The sequence below is a fragment of the Monodelphis domestica genome, chromosome 6 (genome assembly GCF_027887165.1).
Source record: "Monodelphis domestica isolate mMonDom1 chromosome 6, mMonDom1.pri, whole genome shotgun sequence".
Classification (NCBI taxonomy): Eukaryota; Metazoa; Chordata; class Mammalia; order Didelphimorphia; family Didelphidae; genus Monodelphis; species Monodelphis domestica.
The window spans coordinates 139,461,196-139,483,371 of NC_077232.1; the positions used below are offsets into that span (position 1 = coordinate 139,461,196).

A 22,176-nucleotide genomic window follows, 5' to 3' on the forward strand; every position below is an offset into this window, starting at 1 on the left:
ATGAAACTTAACTATCAAAACAAAGTTCATCTTCCTTTTGCTTTATAAGACATGACATTTTAGGTGGGGAGAAACATCAAGCCGACCACTTCAAAAAAAGTTGGGAATCACTGCTCCAGGAAAACAAATGCACACAATGTTCATTTTTTCTTGCCCACTAGGGCAATGCTGGACTGTATGCTACTCAAAGACTGTAACTTCCAGCAGGCACTGCTAAGAGCTACTAGTATACCACTGGGCTATCATTTAGTGGCAGATGTTTTAAATAAAAGTTAGACATTACAAGCTAATGATTTAGCAAAACAAACAAACAGAGAGCCCCCATTTCCCTCAAGTCTAAAGAGAGAAGAAGCACTGTTAAAAATGATGGGCATTATGAGGGTTTTCTCTTTGCTACCTCAGTTTCTCATTAAGTAAAGCACACTATATTTAAGGCAATTTTTAAAGAGCAAGTATAGAAAAACACCATAATACAGACTAACCATATATTCCACGTTGGTCTAGAACACAGGCCAATTTAGTCCCCTGCCCAGTTTTGTCTTTCCAATTGCATTAACCCCAACCAGTCTCTCTTGATCATGTTGTCACAAGAAGGACACAGTAAACATAGAAGAGATTGACCAATTTGCTGATTATATTTTCCCACTCCTGGAAAAGGAACCCTAAATTCAAATTCTATTAATTGTGGCATTATCTCCCCATTTCTATGCACCAGAAAACTTTGTCAGATCACACTTATTGCACAGTCATATACAGGAGTGCATTCTTTAACCATATTTTGTCTTATTTGAACTTTGAAAGTTTAGGGGTTGGAAGAAATCTTGAAAAGAGTTTTCTTTGCTGGAACTTTCACTTGGCTACTAGTAACTCATTGTCACCACAAGGAGGCCCTCTGGGTTAAAGAATAAGAGACTCTGACTCCCTGACTCACTCTCTCTCTCTCTCTCTCTCTCTCTCTCTCTCTCTCTCTCTCTCTCTCTCTCTCTCTCTCTCTCTCTCTCTCTCTCTCTTGCCAAGTTTTGCATTCTTTCTATCTCTGCTAGGGACTCGCTGAGAGCAATGAATTTATCTAACATCATGAAGGACAGCTGCCTTTGTAGGAATGCAGATGTTTGTCCAGCAAAAAGTTCAGATGCTTGACCAAAGGCAGTAGATAAATTCTTAGTCTTGCATAAGGAATCAGTAGAAGGCAGGACTTCTTAAAGGGGTATTTGTCACTTTTTTAAGAGCTCAATTTTTTTTTAAACAAAAAAATTAAAAAATTAGTAGGAAAAAAATTGTGAAAAGGACATTGATAGGGTCAAGCCCTCACTGTACTCCTATATTTAACTCTGTCCTTATAAAACAAAGTCAATCATCCCATGTTTGCAACATTATACTTGGTTGCCATGGAATTGAATCTAATGTCACAAATGTAGTATATTATGATCACTCCAGGATCAAATTGGAACAGCATTTTATCAGGAAAGCAAAGAAAATCCCTTTCAAATTGTAAGAACTAGAATAATTTTCAATCATCAAGTGGATTAAGAATACCCTTATAAAAAAATAAACCATCACAATGCCTACTCTAGTAAGAAATGCTAAAAAGTCTTGAGACATTTATATGATTTCACAAATCCTGTGCTCTGGGTGCATTGATTCAAAGGTAACAGCTTTATTTAATTAAACAAAATTTTGGGGGGGTCTAGATTTGAGTGCAGTGACTGGAACTCTAAATCTTCTTTCTTACTGACTTAATGATAGAATTATGAACAGAGATGAGCAAGAGGTTCTAATTACAAGGCTTGTGAAAGGAAAGTGAATTCTTATGCATCTGGGACATTTAGGCTGAATCTAGTTTATGTGACTTATTTTTAAGTGAGGAAAAAATCTAATTACTTGAAAACACGAGTCTTTCCTAATGCTATATTTTAATACCCTTCTAATTTCTGATTATTTTCTTACCAAACATAGAAGAAAAAACTTGAATATGCCTATGAAAATCTTATTTGAGTAGGCAATAGGCTAATGACAACACAATAGTCTATTTTTCCTCTTCCTTAAAATAAGGTGGGAAACTGGCCAGTGGAGGGAAGAACTCTATACACAGGCAAAATTTCACCAAGAAAACAAGGGGATTAAAAACATTTGGCTTCAAATATTAAGAAATATAAGCTGGAGATAGAGGAGGGGAAAAGAGGAAATGGAGGGTAAGTTCAGTAACATTTAGAGCAAAGCAATCAATGAGTCCATCTGCCAAATCTCATCAGCCTTTCCTGAGATCCAGAATTATAAGAGCAATAAAAATAGCAGCAAACCAATAATAGCTAACATATATAATCTTAGAAGTCATGCAGTCCAATCTTAATTTCATATAGAAAACTAGGACCCTGAGGTTCATAGAGGTAAATAATCCTCTGTTTTCTGGGTGATATTCTCTCCATTTGTTTTTCACATTACAAATCAGCTGGAGGATCTTTTTTCCAGGTGCCAAGGGATGAATTTTTGAGCTCTTAATCCAGTATCTTCCAACTATTGCCATTCTTGCTCTGAGGATGAATTTAGGTACCTGTACAATATTTTTAACTTGGAAGATGAGGAGGTAGAAATAAAGATATGAAATACAAAGAAATCCATATGACCTATTTTAGTTATGATTTAAGATAATTCTGAAATTTAAACTGAATAAACTCATAAAATGTCAAAGAAGAGACCTTAAGGATCATCTAGTCCCACATCCCTTATTTTATAAATGAGGTCAAATGCAAGGAAGCCTATAATAATAGTTTTTAGAAAAGAAGGTGTTTCAACAGAATTATACATTCTATTCATATTTGATGTTTTTTTCATTCAAACCATGTAGATTTGATCACAATCTGAACCTCATTTTAAAAAGTATGCCATCTATAGTTTTGATGAAGTATAATTATTGCTAATTCAACTTGACATTTATTCTTTATTATTTTCACATATTTTGTTTTCCCAATTACATACAATAACACTTTAAATGTGCTTTCTGAAATTATAAGACCCAACTTGACTCCCCCTTTCCTTTCCCTCCCTCCTCTCTGAGATGGCAAGCAAACAAATATTTGTTAAGTATCTAATACATGAAAGTCATTGTACTGGGAACTGGAGATGCAAAAATGGGAGAAAAAAAGATCTAGTGCCTGCCCTTGAGGGGAGAGGATGAGGAGCAGAAGGAGTTGGAGCAGAAATAACAACAAGGCTTTACTGTTATTAAAGTACTCTCACATAAAGAATCATGTTTTTGTAATTTCACTGCTCTGAGAATTGTAATGAATAGCAAGAAATGAAAGGGAAGTTTATCTGCATGTTCATTCATTCAAACATTTGTTAAATGTCTAGTGTCCAAGACCAAGTAACATAGAGTCCCTGCCTTCACAGGCTTACAATCTCCATGACATTCCAAATCAGGGCACGTCCTGTTGTTTGAGGTGAAGAGAAAAAAGCCTAGAGAAATGAGTACTTTCCATCAGTTCTCTTAGGGTCCCAAACAATATGCAAATCCCAAAAGAAGAAAAAACGATATACTATACCTGCCTATCATTTCAGTTCAATAAACATTTATTACATTCCCACTAGGTAAAAATGGCTTTACAGGCACTGAGGGAGTATACAAAGTAGAACCATAGTCCCTGTTCCCAGGGCGTTAAGGGGAAGGAATGGGAAGGGGGAGGGAATGTAGTGCCAGCACAGTGCCTGAACCATAGTAGGCACTTAATAAATGTTTGCTGAATTGCTGAATTAGGATGACCCCTTGAAAGAAGAGGATTTCATAAAATGGGCTAGATTGGGAGACTGGGAGAAGGGAGCAGTCTCTGTGCATACAGAGAGACAGAGGGGATCATCCAGGTTGGTTGGAATGAAACAATTCTTGAATCAGTTCAATCTGGATGGAATGTTGTATGTATGAAGGGAACTAATAAGAATTAAATCAGGAAATATGGGCTGCAGTAGTTTTTTTATTTTTTCTTACAATGAGGACTTTTAAGCAGGGTAATAAATGATGTTGTCAGAGTTGTGATTTTGAGATATTACTTCGTTGACAGATCTGGAAAGGGATGGGTATGGAGACTGGGAAATCAGGAAGGGAAAGCTTCACAAAACTTCTCGACTGCAATAATTGAATGTTGACATATTTTGGGGTCTTATTATAAAGAATATTGGGCTGAGAATTAAGGAATCTAGGTTTGAACATATGTTGTAATGTTGGGCCAATCATTTCATCCTTGTGAGCCTCAGTTTCCTGACATATAAAATGGGAGGGAAGGTTAAACTAGATGTTCTGAAAAGAAAATATTAGTTGGATGCCTTAAGAATTTTTCTAAGTGTCTTCAGTGGGGTATATGTAAAGTGTTCAGCTTGGAGTAAGAAAAGGACTGGATTCAAATTCTTACCTCAGGCATTTCAGTCTTGTGAACCTTAGTAAGTCATTCACAACCTCAGTTTCCTTATTTGTAAAATGGAGATGATAAAACAACTTTTGTGACTGCTGAGAGGCTCAAATAAGGGATGTGTGTAAAATGCTAGGCAAACTTTAAAGGGCTAGATGGATGTTGGTTATCATCATTAAAAATAATGATAAATTCTCAGATTCCAGCCATGATTTCTCTTTTAGCTGTCCCCAAGACACAGGAAAAGCCAAATAAGAGAAGTTCATACTCAAGCCATCAACTTTATCATCAGCAAGAAAACTCTGCCTGTTTCACGGGAGCAATTTGCATTCTTGATGTTTCCTTTATCGCTAGACAGATATTTCCTACAAAGAGACCCCTGCATTATCTAAACTAGAGATCACATACAGCCCTCTCACAGACTGTTCAGGAAATGTAAATATAACCAAATCTCTGCCAGCCTGACCTCATTCATTAATAACGCTGACTATAGCCTGGCTTCAGGCAGCCCACTCCTCGGCTGTTAGCATTTGTTCCCATTAACCTCTGGACTGCCGGCAGTCACAAAACAATCGACTGTCATAGGCTCTCTCATGAGGTATTTTCTTGGCTTGACCCAGTTAGTGAGCATGCTACTATTTCATAAAATAATGTCCTATCAAAACACAGTGGGTTGATAACCCACTTGAATGTTTCAATTTCCACTTGATGCATTTAGAGGTCAGAAAGAATCTTGGCTGCTTTGCAAAAATGTGATTAGGATATGTTGATGTTACTGGAACTACCCTTGATTTATCGGGAATCTCTTCTTTATTTGTTATAAACAGTTTTGAGGAGATAGTCAAGAAAAATCTGTAAGGTAATGAAACTAGGGCCCCTCCACTTGCCTCCTCCATGCAAATACTAATGAGATCAATTATCAGTTTTATCTAGATGAATGTGGTTGGTCTTTGGTGATGGCCGAGAGAAGTCATTGCTGCCATCTCTGCTTTAGCCCTGTTGGCAATGCTAATTGTTACTGGAATAAGACAAGCTATTCAAAAGATTTAAAGTTCAGCCACAGAAGCCTTTGTAGACATTTGTATTATCTGAACACAAGGGTCTGGTGAGGCTGAAGTATGGATTCCAAAACCAGAAGTCAAAGCTGGGCTATTGTCTATCCCAACATAATTCGAACACCAAGATTTATGTCACCTCTCTTCCTATCACCATTAGCAACCAGCATCTCTAATTTTTTAAAAAAAATCTTACTTTCTATCTTAGAATCAGCATTAAGTATCACTTCTAAAGCAGAAGAGCAGTAAAGAGTAGGCAAATGAGGCTAAGTGACTTCCTCATAGTTACACAGCTAGGAAGTGTCTAAGGTCAGATTGGAACTGAGGTCATCCCAACTTCAGTCCTGGCTCTCTATTTACTGTGCCACTTAGCTGCCCCTTCTAATTCTTGGTTGACTAATTTCCTTCACAATTAAAGAAAAAAAAAGAGTACTCTGAAGTCTCTTCTAACTCTGATTCTTATGCTCTCATATTAACAAGAATAATTTTTTTAGTACCTATTTTTCTAGAATTCTCTACCCCTAAGGCCTTTTAGAGGAATGTATTGTTGTTCAGTCATTTTACTAGAGTCCAACTCTTTGTGACCCCATTTGGAATTTTCTTGGCAAAGATACTGGAGTGGTTTGCCATCTCCTTTTCTAGCTCATTTTACAAAAGAGGAAACGCAGGCAAATGGGGTTAAGTGACTTGCTCAGGGTCACATAACTAATGAGTGTCTTAGGCCAGATTTGAACTCATGAAAATGAGTCTTCTTCTTTTGTCTCATGGCTTTCCTACTGGCGCCATGGGTCACCAGCAGCTCTACTGGAGCCATCCTCGCAAATTCGGCCAGGGGTCTCAGTCTTGCCGTGTATGTTCCAACCGGCATGGCCTGATTTGCAAGTACGGTCTGAACATGTGCCGCCAGTGCTTCCGACAATATGCGAAAGACATCGGCTTCATTAAGTTGGACTAAATTATATTTATGGATCTTGCTTCAATGATTTCCTTTACCATCTGCGGTGACCATTTTGCTGGACTCTGGACAACTATCTGAGCCACCTAAAGATTGATCCTGTTCACACTATGTTAATTTGTACATATAATTAAAAAAGGTCACCCTAAAAAAAAAACAACAAAAAACAAACAAACAAAAAAAAGAAAATGAGTCTTCTTGACTGCATGCCTGGTGCTCTAGCCACTGTGCCACCTAGCTGCCCAAGAGTAATGGATTTGTTAATGATACTAACTATAGTATTTCCGTATGACAAAATAGAAATAGCTTTGTCCTTGAAATGAGATTTTAACTGGTTAAGTGACTTGTTCTAGTCTAAACTAGTTCTAGGTCCCAGAACTAGTAAGTGACAAAGCAGAATAGAACCCAGTTCCCCTGACACAAAGACTCAGGTTCTACTTTCAACTTTGAAACTTTCTATGGGTCTCTTAATTAAGTCACTTAATCATATTAAGTTACATTTTTCTTATCTTTAAAATGGCAATAGTCACTTTGTTAGCCATAAAAAGGTATACAAATGTGAGCTACTTTAATTACTTCCAGGATTTGAGATTTTGTTCCTTGTATGAGGAAAGACTGCAGCCTCTTCCAGCTTAGGGATGACTTAATAAGTGACTGTGACTACAAAATTATCACCCTAGTGATAAATATCTTTGGATTCAGCTAGACTGGTCCTTGGACTACAGACCTACTGTCTGCCACAAGCCTGTTTCTAAAGCCTCTTTAGATTTTTATGATTTTTCCAGACCTTGGAATCTATCCTGGGTTGGCCTTTGAGATCCCAGGGTCATAGCACATCAAGATGAAACATCAGAGCATTTAGAGGAAGAGTAGAGAATGCTAGTTCCTACCACCAGTGGTTCTTACATATCACTTCAATCTATGCACTCTCCAATCTAGCCATACTGGTCCATTCTGCACACAAATGGCTCCACCCTATTTCCATGCCTCTCCATTAGCTATCCTTTTTCTCAGAATCTCTTACTTGCCCCAAGTCTCAGCTTAAGTATCACCCACCCAGAAGACCTTTCTCTATTCTCAAAGATGCTAGTGATTCATCTCTACAAAGGTTACTTTTGTGCCTGTCTTTTGTGTATTTTGAATACCTTTTTTTACCCTCATTAATAATAATAATATTGGGCAGCTAGGTGACTCAGTGCATTAAGAGGAAGTCCTGGGTTCAAATCTGACCTCTGATACTTCCTAGCTGCATGACTCTGGGCAAGTCACTTAACCCCCATTGCCTAGCCCTTAAGATTACTCCTATATCTTGGAAACAATACATTGTATTGATTCTAGGATGGAAGGAAAAGGTTTTTTTTTTAAAATAATATCTAGCATTAATATAGTGCCAAGTACGTGCCAGGCACTGTGATAAGCACTTTATAAACATTATCTCATTTGATCCTCACAATGATCCTGTAATGAAGGTGCTATTATGATCCTCACTTTTCAGTTGAAGAAATCGAGGGAAACAGAGATTAAGTGACCTACTCAAGATTATACATTTAGAAAATGGATCAGAATTTGAACTCAGGTCTTCCTGTCTCTAAACTCAGAGTTCTAGTCACAGCACCATCTACTTGCCTTTAAAATGTAAGTCCCTTGAGGAGAAAAAATGTTTTGCTTTTGTCTTTGTAGCCTCAGTGCTTAGCACACAGTGTTTGGCTTGTAATAAATAGTTAAAAAAACATTTTTTGACTGATAGATTAATTTGGGATTCACAGCAGATGAGTAAGCACTGTCTTTTCTGGCCTGTGACTTTAAAAGGATGAGACCAAGATGAAATGATATTTGATCTTAGAGTGACTATGTAGCCACTGGAGTTTACTGAATAGGGGAGGAACTTGTAGGATCTGTGGTTTGGAAAAATCACTTTGGCATCTCTTTGGATGATAGATTGGAGAGGGGAGAGATTTGAGGCAGAGAGACCCATTAAGAGAATATTGCAATAGTCTAGGGGAGAGGTAAACAGGAACTGAACCAGGGCAGTGGTTGTGTGAGTAGAGAGAGATAAGGGGATGTGTTGAAGAGAAAAGGTGATAAAAATAAAGACTTCTGGCAACTGATGGGATATGAGGGATGAGGGAGAAGGAAGAATGAAAGATAACCGTGTAATTTTGAACTTGGGTAACCGAAGAGTGGTGCCCATGACAGAAACAAGGAAATTTGGACAAGGGGGTGATGGATGTGAGAGGTGGGAGGAGACAATGTAATTAGAACTGTGATCCCTTGCAATTTTTCTCTGTTTGCCTATTATGTGTAATTCCTTCTGTGCAGAATGATAGGGTGGAGGATAGGATACAGTTCTTGGTAACCAATGCCTGCGAGAGAGGGTCTTGCTGGAGCCACCTGCTAATCTGCGAGACATGGGGCAAAGAGAGAGAATTTTTTTCAATAGCACCTGCACAGTTGCTACTGTAGGCATCCAAAACAGCAGCTATCCCATGACTGCTTTATTTGTGGAAAGGTGGTACAGAGCCCATCTTTCTGCCCTTCCATCATTCATATGCCCCTTGGGGTCAGGCCATTTTGAAATCAGTTCTCTGGACTATTAATACTCCTATTTTTTCCTTCAATCCAAAAACATCAGTGGTAGTTTCTGACTCTAGAAAGGTTTTACTATCTGTAATTTAACAAAGTAAGGGCAAAAGGGCATTATTACTCAGACATCTAAACCACATTAGGGAACAAGTTTGGCCACATATACATATATACACTTTTCATGGAAAGTAATGAAAAATGATTATTATATCATATTTTGTGAAATGTAAGAAAACCTTTTGATTACATTTACGTTTCTAATTTTTTTCAAGTAACTTCTCCTTACATAAATCAGAAAAATCTTGTTCTGTTGAGATAAAATAAATATTGCCAACAGATGAATGGATGATTTCTCTTTTGTTCGAGCCTCCAGTCTTGGCACTGGGAGCCATAAGATAGGGAGCCAAGTGACACCTTATGGTCAGGGATGCCAAGTTAGCAGATGGAAAACATTACTGGGGCAATTCTATCCAAACAGTTGGATGCCAGGATCCCAGAGAGAAAAATGAATGAGGTTATAGGTCAATGCATTATAAAGCATGACAGCTAATGCCACTAGAGATGTTGTCAAGTCCTTTAAGTGATTTGGGTTGTTGTCAGAAATCCTTTTCTGAGCATAATTTCTTCTTCTTTTAGCCTGGGGAATATGAAAAATATTATCTTTGGTGTGTTAGAAAGAAGGTCTAGATTGCAAACGGATGTCAATTGTGAGTTAACTAGAGAGACATGCATGTTAAAAAGAACAAACATTGAAAATCCTTCCTTCGCCTTTTGGATGATGTTTTTCACCCATTGGAAATGACAAGAAATAAGAATGTGGTTGGCTTTTTTTTTGGTCTTCTGAGTATGAAAAGGAGTCACAAAAATAAAAAATGAATTCTTGTGATTTGGACTTAAATGAATCAAATGTAGATTTAGAAGAAATTCTGAGTTTTTTCCAACAGATCTTTCCTCCTTTAATAGTCCTTTTCTGATTTTCCTACTGGTTAGTGCTCCTCCTCAGAAACATTCTGCATTTTTATATGTAAAAGGGCTTTGATAGATGCCCAGATCATCTAACATGGGGCAGCCACCCAAGTCTCCATGTGGGAGACACCAGAGATTTGATTCTTGGAGGAGACATTCTGCATTTCCCTATCATATGGTTTGGTGCAGACTTCTCCACTAGCTTCACAGCCAGAGCAGATTTTGCCTTTAAAACTACAGTACTGGGATAGTCTTTCTTTCTGATGGTATCCAAAGGTAAGGGGAGGTGGAAGTGAGGGTATTGTTCACAAAGAGCATGAATTACCTTTTTCTTCCTCCCTTTTAGGCCCAGTACCCCAAGAACAGGCTTGAGGTTTTTTGTTCTTCAAGTCCCTTTCGGGTCTAGGCAGAATGGGTGGAGATCCTGACCTAGACTGAGTCATAGAATATTTGGAGGCAAGATTCCAGACTGAATGTTACAATCAATCTAGCAGGAAAGCCCTGAGAGGCCAGGAAACCAGGATATGAGTCGAAGTAGGAATTTGGACTTGGACTTTGGTGGGATGCTGCTGTACAGTAACTGAGTTAAGCAATGAACCCCATTCCTCTCTCCTCATCAGAGACTGAGCTGATGGAAGAGGATTATGCCCCTGGGCATTGGAGAAGATGCTTGTCTATTTATTCTTGATATGGTTTTGAAATGAAAATTCCTCTGTAAAAGCTAATCTGACCATTAAGTGGTTAAATGGAACAGAAAGGCAGGGAACCTCTAAAACTGTTAGAATATTACTGGTGGGGGCTAGAGCCAATGGCAAAGACTAGACACTCCCAAACTCCTTTAAGGATACTGAAGAACTCTGGAGAAGAGGTGAACTATAACCCACCTAGTCTTCAGGCAGCAGGGGCCAGAAGAGTCACTGTTAGATAAATACTTTGTGTTTACTTCTCTGTACACATTCTACAATCCCAGCCCCCAGCAGAAATCCATGCTGGCACTGAGGGAAAGGAAAGACAGAACTGGGAACTGTATTGTGTCTTCTTGGTTTACTGATACAGGCAGTGTTCAAATGGGGTGAGGACAGCTAGATGGAAACATAGGATAGCAGTAATAAAATGTGAGTGGGACAATATAAACCCTATATAGTAAGTAAATAATTAATGATTCCTAAGCCTTCCTATATCCCCCCACCCCCAAGTTATGAGACCAATCTAAACACATATTATAGGCTCTTAAATTGAGAGCTGGAAGGATCCCTAGAGGCCATAAAGTTCCATCCCTTCATTTTATAAAGATATTAAAATAGAGAAAAGCCAAGTAACCTGTCTAAGGACACATTGTTAGTAAGGGTTTGAGGTGGGACTTGAACCTGGGTCCTTCTGGCTCCAAATCCATTGTACTATCCACGACAACATGGTATTAATGGTATTCTTGTCAAAGACATGAGAAAAAAGAATAAGTGAGGTTTTGCCCATAGCATTCTTCAGCAGATTACACTTTTTATAGTCTTGCAAATTGTCTGGAAAACACATAAAATAGAGAGGTCCAATATGCTTGTTGTTAGTTAATTGACTATCAAAAGGCAATTTATTCTTCAGGAGAGCAAAATGAAGTTTTTTAATGCTCTCCTCCAACAATACATTTCCCATGCATGTGTTAAAATATGATTCTTTGGAAGGCAAGGGTTGGATGACTTTCTTTTTTTTTTTTTTTTAAGGAGGAAAAAGTCAGTTTATTTGAATTCACACAAATTTGGGAAAGATACAGAAACCAGAAATCAGGGTTGGGGGAGGGTGGTGCCTAGATTAAATAGCCAGAGGCTAGGGGGATTGGGAAAGTACTTAAGGTTTGATTATCTTCTTTTTTTTTTTTTATTTTTCTTTTTCTTTTTCTTTTTTTTTTTTAAATATATTTTATTTGGTCATTTCCAAGCATTATTCGTTAAAGACATAGATCATTTTCTTTTCCTCCCCCTCCCAACCCCCCATAGCCGACGCGTAAGTCCACTGGGCATTAGATGTTTTCTTGATTTGAACCCATTGCTTTGTTGATAGTATTTGCATTAGAGTGTTCATTTAGAGTCTATCCTCTGTCATGTCCCCTCAATCTTTGTATTCAGGCAGTTGCTTTTTCTCGGTGTTTCCACTCCCATAGTTTATCCTTTGCTTATGAATGGTGTTTTTTTTCTCCTGGATCCCTGCAAGTTGTTCAGGGACATTACACCACCACTAATGGAGAAGTCCATTACGTTCGATGATACCACAGTGTGTTTGTCTCTGTGTACAATGTTCTCCTGGTTCTGCTCCTCTCGCTCTGCATCACTTCCTGGAGGTTGTTCCAGTCTCCATGGAACTTCTCCACTTTATTATTCCTTTTAGCACAATAGTACTCCATCACCAACATATACCACAGTTTGTTCAGCCATTCCCCAATTGATGGGCATCCCCTCATTTTCCAGTTTTGGGCCACCACAAAGAGCGCAGCTATGAATATTTTTGTACAAGTCTTTGTGTCCATTATCTCTTTGGGGTACAGACCCAGCAGTGCTATGGCTGGGTCAAAGGGTAGATATTCTTTTGTCGCCCTTTGGGCATAGTTCCAAATTGCCCTCCAGAATGGTTGGATCAGTTCACAGCTCCACCAGCAATGAATTAATGTCCCTACTTTGCCACATCCCCTCCAGCATTCATTACTTTCCTTTGCTGTTATGTTAGCCAATCTGCTAGGTGTGAGGTGATACCTCAGAGTTGTTTTGATTTGCATCTCTCTGATTATAAGAGATGTAGAACACTTCTTCATGTGCTTGTTAATAGTTTTGATTTCTTTATCTGAGAACTGCCTATCCATTTCCCTTGCCCATTTATCAATTGGAGAATGGCTTGATTTTGTGTACAATTGATTTAGCTCTTTATAAATATGAGTAATTAAACCTTTGTCAGAGGTTTCTATGAAGATTTTTTCCCAATTTGTTGTTTCCCTTCTGATTTTAGTTATATTGGTTTTGTTTGTACAAAAGCTTTTTAGTTTGATGTAGTCAAAATTATTTATTTTACATTTTGTGATTCTTTCTATATCTTGCTTGGTTTTAAAGCCTTTCCCCTCCCAAAGGTCTGACATGTATACTATTCTGTGTTTACCCAATTTACTTATGGTTTCCTTCTTTATGTTTAAGTCACTCACCCATTTTGAATTTATCTTGGTGTAGGGTGTGAGGTGTTGATCTATTCCTAGTCTCTCCCACACTGTCTTCCAATTTTCCCAGCAGTTTTTATGAAATAGTGGATTTTTGTCCCAAAAGCTGGGATCTTTGGGTTTATCGTATACTGTCTTGCTGAGGTCGCTTTCCCCCAGTCTATTCCACTGATCTTCCTTTCTATTTCTTAGCCAGTACCAAATTGTTTTGATGACTCCTGCTTTGTAATATAGTTTTAGGTCAGGGACTGCAAGGCCCCCATCATATGTGTTTTTTTTCATTATTTCCCTGGATATCCTTGATCTTTTGTTCTTCCAAATGAACTTTGTTATGGTTTTTTCTAAATCAGTGAAGAAGTATTTTGGTAGTTCAATGGGTATGGCACTAAATAGATAAATAAGTTTGGGTAGGATGGTCATTTTTATTATATTGGCTCGTCCTATCCATGAGCAGTTAATGTTTTTCCATTTGTTCAAGTCTAGTTTTAGTTGTGTGGCGAGTGTTTTGTAGTTGTGTTCATATAGTCCCTGTGTTTGTCTTGGGAGATAGATTCCTAGGTATTTTATTTTGTCTAAGGTGATTTTGAATGGGATTTCTCTTTCTAGTTCTTGCTGCTGAGCTGTGTTGGAGATATATAGAAAAGCTGATGATTTATGTGGGTTTATTTTGTATCCTGCAACTTTGCTAAAGTTGTTGATTATTTCAATTAGCTTTTTGGTTGAATCTCTAGGATTCTTTAAGTAGACCATCATGTCATCCGCAAAGAGTGATAACTTGGTCTCCTCCTTGCCTATTTTGATGCCTTCAATTCCTTTATCTTCTCTAATTGCTACTGCTAGTGTTTCTAGTACAATGTCAAATAGTAGAGGTGATAATGGGCATCCTTGTTTCACTCGTGATCTTATTGGGAATGCATCTAGTTTATCCCCATTGCAGATGATATTAGCTGTTGGTTTTAGATATATACTGTTTATTATTTTTAGGAATGACCCTTCTATTCCTATGCTTTCTAGTGTTTTTAATAGGAATGGGTGTTGTATTTTATCAAAGGCTTTTTCTGCATCTATTGAAATAATCATGTGATTCTTGCTAGTTTGCTTGTTGATGTGGTCAATTATGTGGATGGTTTTCCTAATGTTGAACCAGCCCTGCATCCCTGGTATGAATCCTACTTGATCATGGTGAATGATCCTTCTGATCACTTGCTGGAGTCTTTTTGCTAGTATCCTATTTAAGATTTTTGCATCTATATTCATTAGGGAGATTGGCCTATAGTTTTCTTTCTCTGTTTTTGACCTGCCTGGTTTTGGAATCAGTACCATGTTTGTGTCGTAAAAGGAGTTTGGTAGAACTCCCTCTTTGCTTATTATGTCAAATAGTTTGTATAGTATTGGGATTAACTGTTCTCTGAATGTTTGATAGAATTCACAGGTGAATCCATCAGGCCCTGGGGACTTTTTCTTAGGAAGTTCTTTGATGGCTTGTTGGATTTCAATTTCTGATATGGGATTATTTAGGAATTCTATTTCCTCTTCTGTTAGTCTAGGCAGTTTGTATTTTTGTATATATTCATCCATTTCTCCTAAATTGGTGTATTTATTGCCATATAATTGGGCAAAGTAATTTCTAATGATTGCCTTAATTTCCTCCTCATTGGAGGTGCTGTCCCCCTTTTCATCTTTAATGCTGTGAATTTGCTTTTCTTCCTTCCTTTTTTTAACTAGATTGACCAGTACCTTGTCTATTTTGTTTGTTTTTTCAAAGTACCAGCTTCTTGTCTCATTTATTAAATCAATAGTTCTATCACTTTCGATTTTATTAATTTCTCCCTTAATTTTTAGGATTTCTAATTTGGTTTTCTGCTGGGGGTTTTTAATTTGATCGCTTTCCAGTTTTTTCATTTGCATTTCCAATTGATTGATCTCTGCTCTCCCTTGTTTGTTAATATAAGCATTCAGGGATATGAATTTACCTCTGATTACCGCTTTGGCTGCATCCCAAAAGGTTTGGAAGGATGTTTCGCCATTGTCATTTTCCTCGATGAAATTATTAATTGTTTCTATGATTTCTTCTTTAACTAAACGGTTTTGGAGTATCATATTGTTTAATTTCCAATTGGTTTTAGATTTGGTTTTCCATGTACCATTACTAATCATTATTTTTATTGCCTTGTGATCTGAGAAGGCTGCATTCATTATTTCTGCTTTTCTGCATTTGTGTGCTATGTTTCTGTGACCTAATGTATGGTCAATTTTTGTGAATGTGCCATGTGGTGCTGAGAAGAAGGTGTATTCCTTTTTATCCCTATTTATTTTTCTCCATATGTCTATTAATTCTAATTTTTCTAAGATTTCATTCACTTCTTTTACCTCTTTCTTATTTATTTTTTGATTTGATTTATCTAAATTTGATAATGGTTGGTTTAAGTCTCCCACTAGTATGGTTTTATTGTCTATTTCTTCCTTCAATTCTCCTAGTTTCTCCATTAGAAATTTGGGTGCTATATTATTTGGTGCATACATATTGATTAATGATATTTCCTCATTGTCTAGAGTCCCTTTTAACAAAATATAATTACCTTCCCTATCCCTTTTGATCAGGTCTATTTTTGCATTGGCTTTATCAGATATCATGATTACCACTCCTGCCTTCTTTCTATCAGTTGAGGCCCAGAAGGTCTTACTCCATCCTTTAATTCTGACCTTGTGGGTGTCAACCCGCCTCATGTGTGTTTCTTGAAGACAACATAAAAATGGTAGGGTTTTGGATTCTAATCCATTCTGCTATTCGTCTACGTTTTATGGGTGAGTTCATCCCATTCACGTTCAAAGTTATGATTGTCATTTGTGGACTCCCTGGCATTTTGATTGCCTTCCCTAATTCTAACCTTTTCTTCTTCGGCTCTACCTTTTAGTCCAGTGATTTACTTTGAAACAGTCCCCCTTGTCCCCTCCCTTGATGTTTCCCTTTTTAGTCCCTCCCTTTTTGTTCCCTCCCCCTCCCCCCTCTCTTACCCTCCCTTTTTGTTCTCCCTCTCCCCCTCCCCCCCTTGGTTTTCCCTTCTCCTTACCCTTGTTGGGTAAGATAGAATTCAAGATCCCAATGGATCTGGAGGTTTTTCCCTCTCAGAGCTGATTTCCCTGAGATTGAGGTTTAAGTAACCCCCCCCCCCCCTCTCTTCCTCTCCTTCTTATAGGAGTTTTCTTCCCCTCCCCTTCCCATGTGAATCTTTGTGTGAGAATGATTATTCTATTTGGTCTTTCTTTACCCCCTATTTATACATTACATTTTCCCCACATGTTAGTATACATAGGTTGATATAAATGTAGTCCTTATAGAAGAGAGTTTGAGTAAAAGAAGAAGATAACATTTTCCCCTTTCCTTAATATTTACCTTTTCAGGTATTCCTTGCTCTTTGATTTTCGGTATCAAACTTTCCACAGAGCTCTGGTCTTTTCTTTGCAAAAAGTTGGAAGTCTTCTATTTTGTTGAATGCCCATACTTTCCCTTGGAAGTGTATAGTCAGTTTTGCTGGGTAGCTGATTCTTGGTTGGAGACCCAGCTCTCTTGCCTTTCTGAAGATCATGTTCCATGCCTTACGATCATTCAGAGTAGAACTTGCAAGGTCTTGGGTGACCCTGATTGGCATTCCTTTATATCTAAATTGTCTTTTTCTGGCTTCCTGTAGGATTTTTTCTTTTGTTTGATAGCTTTGGAATTTGGCAATTACATTCCTGGGAGTTGTCTTTTGGGGGTTTAGTGTAGAAGGTGTTCTGTGAGCTCTGTCAGTGGCTGTATTGCCCCCTTGTTCTAGAATCTCTGGGCAATTTTCTTTGATTATATCTTGTATCACCATGTCCAGTTTGGTGTTTATTTCTGGCTTATCTGGGAGTCCAATTATTCTTAAATTATCCCTTCTCCCCCTATTTTCCAGATCTATCACCTTGTCGGTGAGATATTTTATGTTCTCTTCTAATTTCTTGGTATTTTGGCTTTGCTTTATTGATTCTTGCTCTTTTACACGATCGTTGTCTTCCAGCTGCCTGATTCTGGCCTTTAAAGCCTGGTTTTCTTTTACAGTTTGGTCAAACTGGTTTTGTAGATGCGTGAATTTCTTTTGCATTATTTCCAACTTTTCCTCCCAGAAGGCTTCCATCTTTTTGGTCATTTCTGATTCAAATTCTTCATAGGTTTGTGGAGAGTTTCCATTTCCTTTGGAAGGTTTTGGAGCATTTTCTTTTATATTATCTTCTGTCTGCTCTGTATTTTGTATTTTGGCTCCATAGAATGTGTCCAAAGTCGCTCCTTTCTTCTTATTTTTCTTGGTATTTTGGGGCTTCTGTGGTTCTGTGGAGTTTGCCATTTCTGAATGTGGAGGATTAGTTTTTCTTGTCTCTTTCTGGTGTTCAGAGGCAGTCCTGGGCAGATAGTTCTATGGGCTTTCCCTGGGTTAAACTGAATATGCCTCACTGGAACTGGAATGGAAGGGTCGGACCACGAGGCCACACTCTCCCCCCGGCTCGCTTTCCAGAAGTTGCCTTCAGAATCGCTGGCCGTGAGGCTGTTTCGCAGGCCTACGGGGGGATGGGCTGCCGCTTCCCCAAGCTCCGAGAGCACAGACTTTCACTGAGACTTGGATAGCAGGATCCAGCCCGTGAGGCTGTCTTGCCCGCCCTGAGGGTTGCTGTTGTTTTGACCAGCTCTCTGCAGCGGAAGCCCCAGGCAGTAACTTTCACCGGGACTGTAGAAGGCCCTGAGGGTTGTTGTTTCCGAGGACCCTGCTCTCTGAGCCAGCCGGGCTGCGGCTTCCGGGAGCCTTGGACTCTGCGCTCCTACCCCTGAGGTCCGAGGGATCTCGGGTTCTGGCTTTTAAGGGGAGCTGTACCTTTTGAACCGGGTCCAGGTCCAGGAGGAGGGTTCCCAGGGTCTGTGCTGTTGATCGTTTTGAATTTCGGCGCCTTAGGAGCTTATCGTTTGAGATTGGTCGGGAAGGGTTTTCCGGAGATCTGAGCTTTAGCTTTCTCTAAGCCGCCATCTTAACCGGAAGTCCTCAAGCTGGATGACTTTCTTATAATGAATAGCAGTCAAGGCATAAAATGGGAACCATACTGCCAGACATGTGTGTCACCGTCATGGAGTTCATCCAATGCAGAAACCAAATGGAAGAGGGATTACCTGAAGGTAAGGTTGTCCAGATACTCTCATTTGTGGATTATATTGTGCTCATTGCATCAAACCCTAAAATATTACAGAACCTTCTGATCTCTATCTAAAATTGGTCGAAAGAGTTTGCCCTAATTATTCAGGAAAAACAAAGTGAATTAAAAATAGCCCTTGTTCATATTATATTATTGAAATTGGATGGAAAATCCTTAAGGTTAGTCCACTATTCCATATACCATGGACAGGCATTGCAATCAATCAAGCAAAAAGCTTTTAATCAGCACCTACCATGGTTCTGGCAATGTGTGGAGTACTAAAGTTATAAAGACAAAAGTAAAAGGTCTCTATCCTCAGAGAACTTATATTCTACTTAGAGAAGTAACACATATACATGGAAGTAAGTATGAAAGATATAACTATGTTAGGATGGCTAGGTGGCTCAGTGGATAGAGTGCCAGGCCTGGAGATGGAAGGTCTTGGATTCACATCTGGTCTCAGACACTTCCTAGATGTGTGACCCTGGGTAAGTCACTTAACCCTCATTACCTAGCCCTTAATACTCTTCTGTCTTGGAACTAATACTTAGAATCAATTCTAAGATGTAAGGTAAGGGTTTAAAAAATATGTATATATAACTAAGTCTATCCATATTGATATTTATGTATAAAAGATGCTATGGTTGATGATAAATTACATATAAAATAATTTAGTGAGTAACTCTTGCTATACAGATGACATTGATCTGAGTTTGGAAGTCAACAGGAGGAGGAAAGTATGATGGATTGTCTTTGAGAAACTGCACAGAACCAGGCCCCAAGCTTCTCCTACTAACCAAGGTCTGTCTTTTTAAGAACCACACCCTTCTGGATATGCTAAATGGTACCAAATGATGGAATATCACTCTCTCTGAAGAACCAGAATGGAGAGCCAGAGAACATCAAGAGGCTAGTATATTCTCACAAATAATTGCCTAGTAGAAGCAGTTGTCAATGATATCTGCAAAAGATGGCTGACTGAGGGGCAGTCAGGTAGCACAGTGGATAAAGCACTAGAGCTAGAGTCAGGAGAACCTAGGTTCAAATCTTGCCTCAGACACTTCCTAGATGGGCAAGTCACTTAACTCTAATTACATAGTTCTTGTCACTCTTCTGTCTTAGAATAGATACAAAGTGGAGGATGAAGGTTGGAGGGGTGAAAAAAAAGATGGCTGGCTGGATGTAAGGATAGGATAGTGATGAAGTAAAGGTAAGAGATAAAAATTTAATAGCTTATATGCCCCTACTGGTACCCATAAAAGACCAAGGGTATTTGAGGAAGGCCCTCTAGAACAGCATTTATGTCCCCTAGAGTTTTTAAGGGGAGGGATTTACAGATGAGAATAATTTTCATTTGGATGGAGCTAAGATGGAGGAAAATGTACAAGGGCCTAATTTCTACTAAATTATCCTCCAAAAAGCAATGATATAATGCCTCAAAATGAATTCTGGAGTGACATAATCCACAAAAAGATAAAGTAAAATAATTTTTTAGCCCAAAACAGTTTAGAAGGCCAGCAATAAGTGATCTAGTATACCAAGGGGGAGGTGGAGCCACCAAGCACCAGGGCATGCCCTGAGGCAACAGGCCTTAAGTACAACTGAAACAGCAACCAAGGCTTCTGGATCTCTGAGTCACAGATGGCAAGAAGGGTGAGATAACTGCTCAAAATGAGATTCCAGGGGTTCTTTTGTTGGCTCTGGGTGCAAGACTCTTGTCAGATTGATGGTCACAGTCTAGGGATGCAGTTGCAGGGTGAGAAGGTGTGTATGAACATAGATCAGCACTTGCAGCCACAGGGGGACCTGATCACAGTTCCAAGAGGTAAAAGAGTGTTTGGGGTTACTCACAGACCAGATTACAGGCCTGGAGAGTATTAAACACATCTCTCCTTTCCAGCCTCAAAGAACTAAAAGCAGATAAGACCCCCAGTGCCACTTCTGAAGGCAGCTGCACAAAGAACCCAAAGCCTAGAATAATACTCCCTTCACCAGATGCAGAACCAAACTTGAACTGTTTTTTTTTTTTTATTGAAAGGAAAGAAAAAGGCAGGAAAATGAGCAAACAACAACAAAAAAGAAATAATATAGAAAGTTATTTTGGTGACAGGGTAGACCCAAATTCAGAAGAAGACAACAAATTCAATATTACTGTATCCAAAGCCTCCAGGAAAAATATTAATTGCTCTCAAGTCCCAAAAGAATTAATGGAGGATTTTAAAAAATCAAATAAGAGAGGTAAAAGATAATTGGGAAAAGAAATGAGAGCAATACACGAAAATCATGAAAGAAGAATCAACAGCTTGGTAAATTTCTTCTAAAAAGAAGAAATTAATATCTTAAAAAACAGAATAGGCCAATTGGTAAAAGAAGCACAACCCCCCCCCCCCTTTAAAAAGCAGAATTGGTCAAATTGAAAAATATAAAGAAAAATTCACTAAAGAGAAAAGCTTCTTGAAAGTCAGAATTAGCTCTTTGGGAAAAAAGGTACAAAATTTCACTGAGGAAAAGAACTTTTTACAAAGAAGAATTGGTCAAATGGAAAAGGAGGTACAAAAACTCCCTCAAGAAAATTATGCCTTAAGAATTAGAATTGGGCAAGTGGAAGCTAATGACTTCATGAGACATCAAGAAAAAAAAAATCATACAAAGTCAAAAGAATGAAAAAAATGTGAAACATTTCATTGGAAAAACAACTCACCTGGAAAATAAATCCAGGAGAGATAATATAAGAATTATTTGGACTACCATGGATCATGTAAAAAATAGACTCAAATACAGGACTACAATCCCCATGAGCCTTTGCTCCACTTCCCCCCAATGCCTTGTAATCTCACCTGGGCCGAGATTGAGAAGGTATTTAAGCTGATTCAAAGGCTTTTGAGAGCGTTCTTGGCACTTGGACTTCCGTTTGGGGCAGATGTGGCTTTTTTTCATAATGTAGGTGAGGTTGTGTGTAGGCCACTCTATGGCCTGGACACGTATTTCTTATCCTGTATTTTCTTTAATCCTTAATCTTCAATAAACCTCTAAAAAAATATAATACTCCTTGCAGAGAGAAACTAATTTCTACCTGCCTCAGATGCCTCAGTCTCCCCCGTCTCCCCTAAATTTTAATTTTTACAATCACCATGATCAGAAAAAAAGCTTAGACATCATTGTTCAGGAAATCATCAAGGAAAACACCCCTGATATTCTAGAATCCGAGGACAAAATAGAAATTGAAAGAATCCACCGAACATCTTCTATGAACATCCCTACATGGGGAGATGGTTCTTGTATTGCTAAAGAACTATGTCATTATTAGGTAAGTTAGAAGGAGTATATATATAGACAGAGGGCAAGGGTATAAGTTGAATATGATGAGATGACAAAAATTAAATTAAATTAAGGCATGAGAAAGAGAAATGCATTGGGAAGAGGGGGAATATAAAAAATAGAATGGGGTAAATAATTGCACATAAGAGGCATGAAAGAGAGTTCAAAGAGGAGGGAAAGATAAAAGAGATAGGGAGGAGAGCATTTGAACCTTAGTCTCATCAGAATTGGCTCAATGAAGGAAGGACATACACAATCAACTGAGTATAGAAAGCTATCTTACCCTATAGGAAAATAGGAAGAAAAGAGGATAATAGAAGGTGGGGCTGATAGAAAAGAGGGCAAATTGGGGAAGGTGGAGGTCAGAAACTAAAGGGGCAAATAAGATGGAAAGTAATACACTGTAATCACAATTAAAAAACTTTAAAAGTCTCCCTAATGAAAGCCTTATTTCTCAAATTCACAGAGAAATAAATTGAATATATAAAAATACAAGTCTTACCCCAGTTG

General features: G+C 38.4%; 2 protein-coding genes across 3 annotated transcripts in view; one reads left to right on the plus strand and one right to left on the minus strand.

Annotated features, from left to right (window-relative positions):
* The window catches only part of SCFD2 (sec1 family domain containing 2), a 500,196-nt gene that overhangs the window by 139,335 nt on the left and 338,685 nt on the right, over window positions 1-22,176 (minus strand). The gene's annotated exons all lie outside the window — the stretch shown is intronic.
* LOC100013427 (40S ribosomal protein S29-like) lies at window positions 6,225-6,564 on the plus strand. The gene has a single exon (XM_056802616.1). The coding sequence runs from the start codon at window positions 6,240-6,242 to the stop codon at window positions 6,408-6,410; it is 171 nt and encodes a 56-aa protein (XP_056658594.1). The 5' UTR covers window positions 6,225-6,239; the 3' UTR covers window positions 6,411-6,564.

Excerpts from the sequence above, each read along its gene's own strand:
- LOC100013427 (XM_056802616.1), top strand. The coding sequence starts at position 6,240 with ATGGGTCACCAGCAGCTCTACTGGAGCCATCCTCGCAAATTCGGCCAG.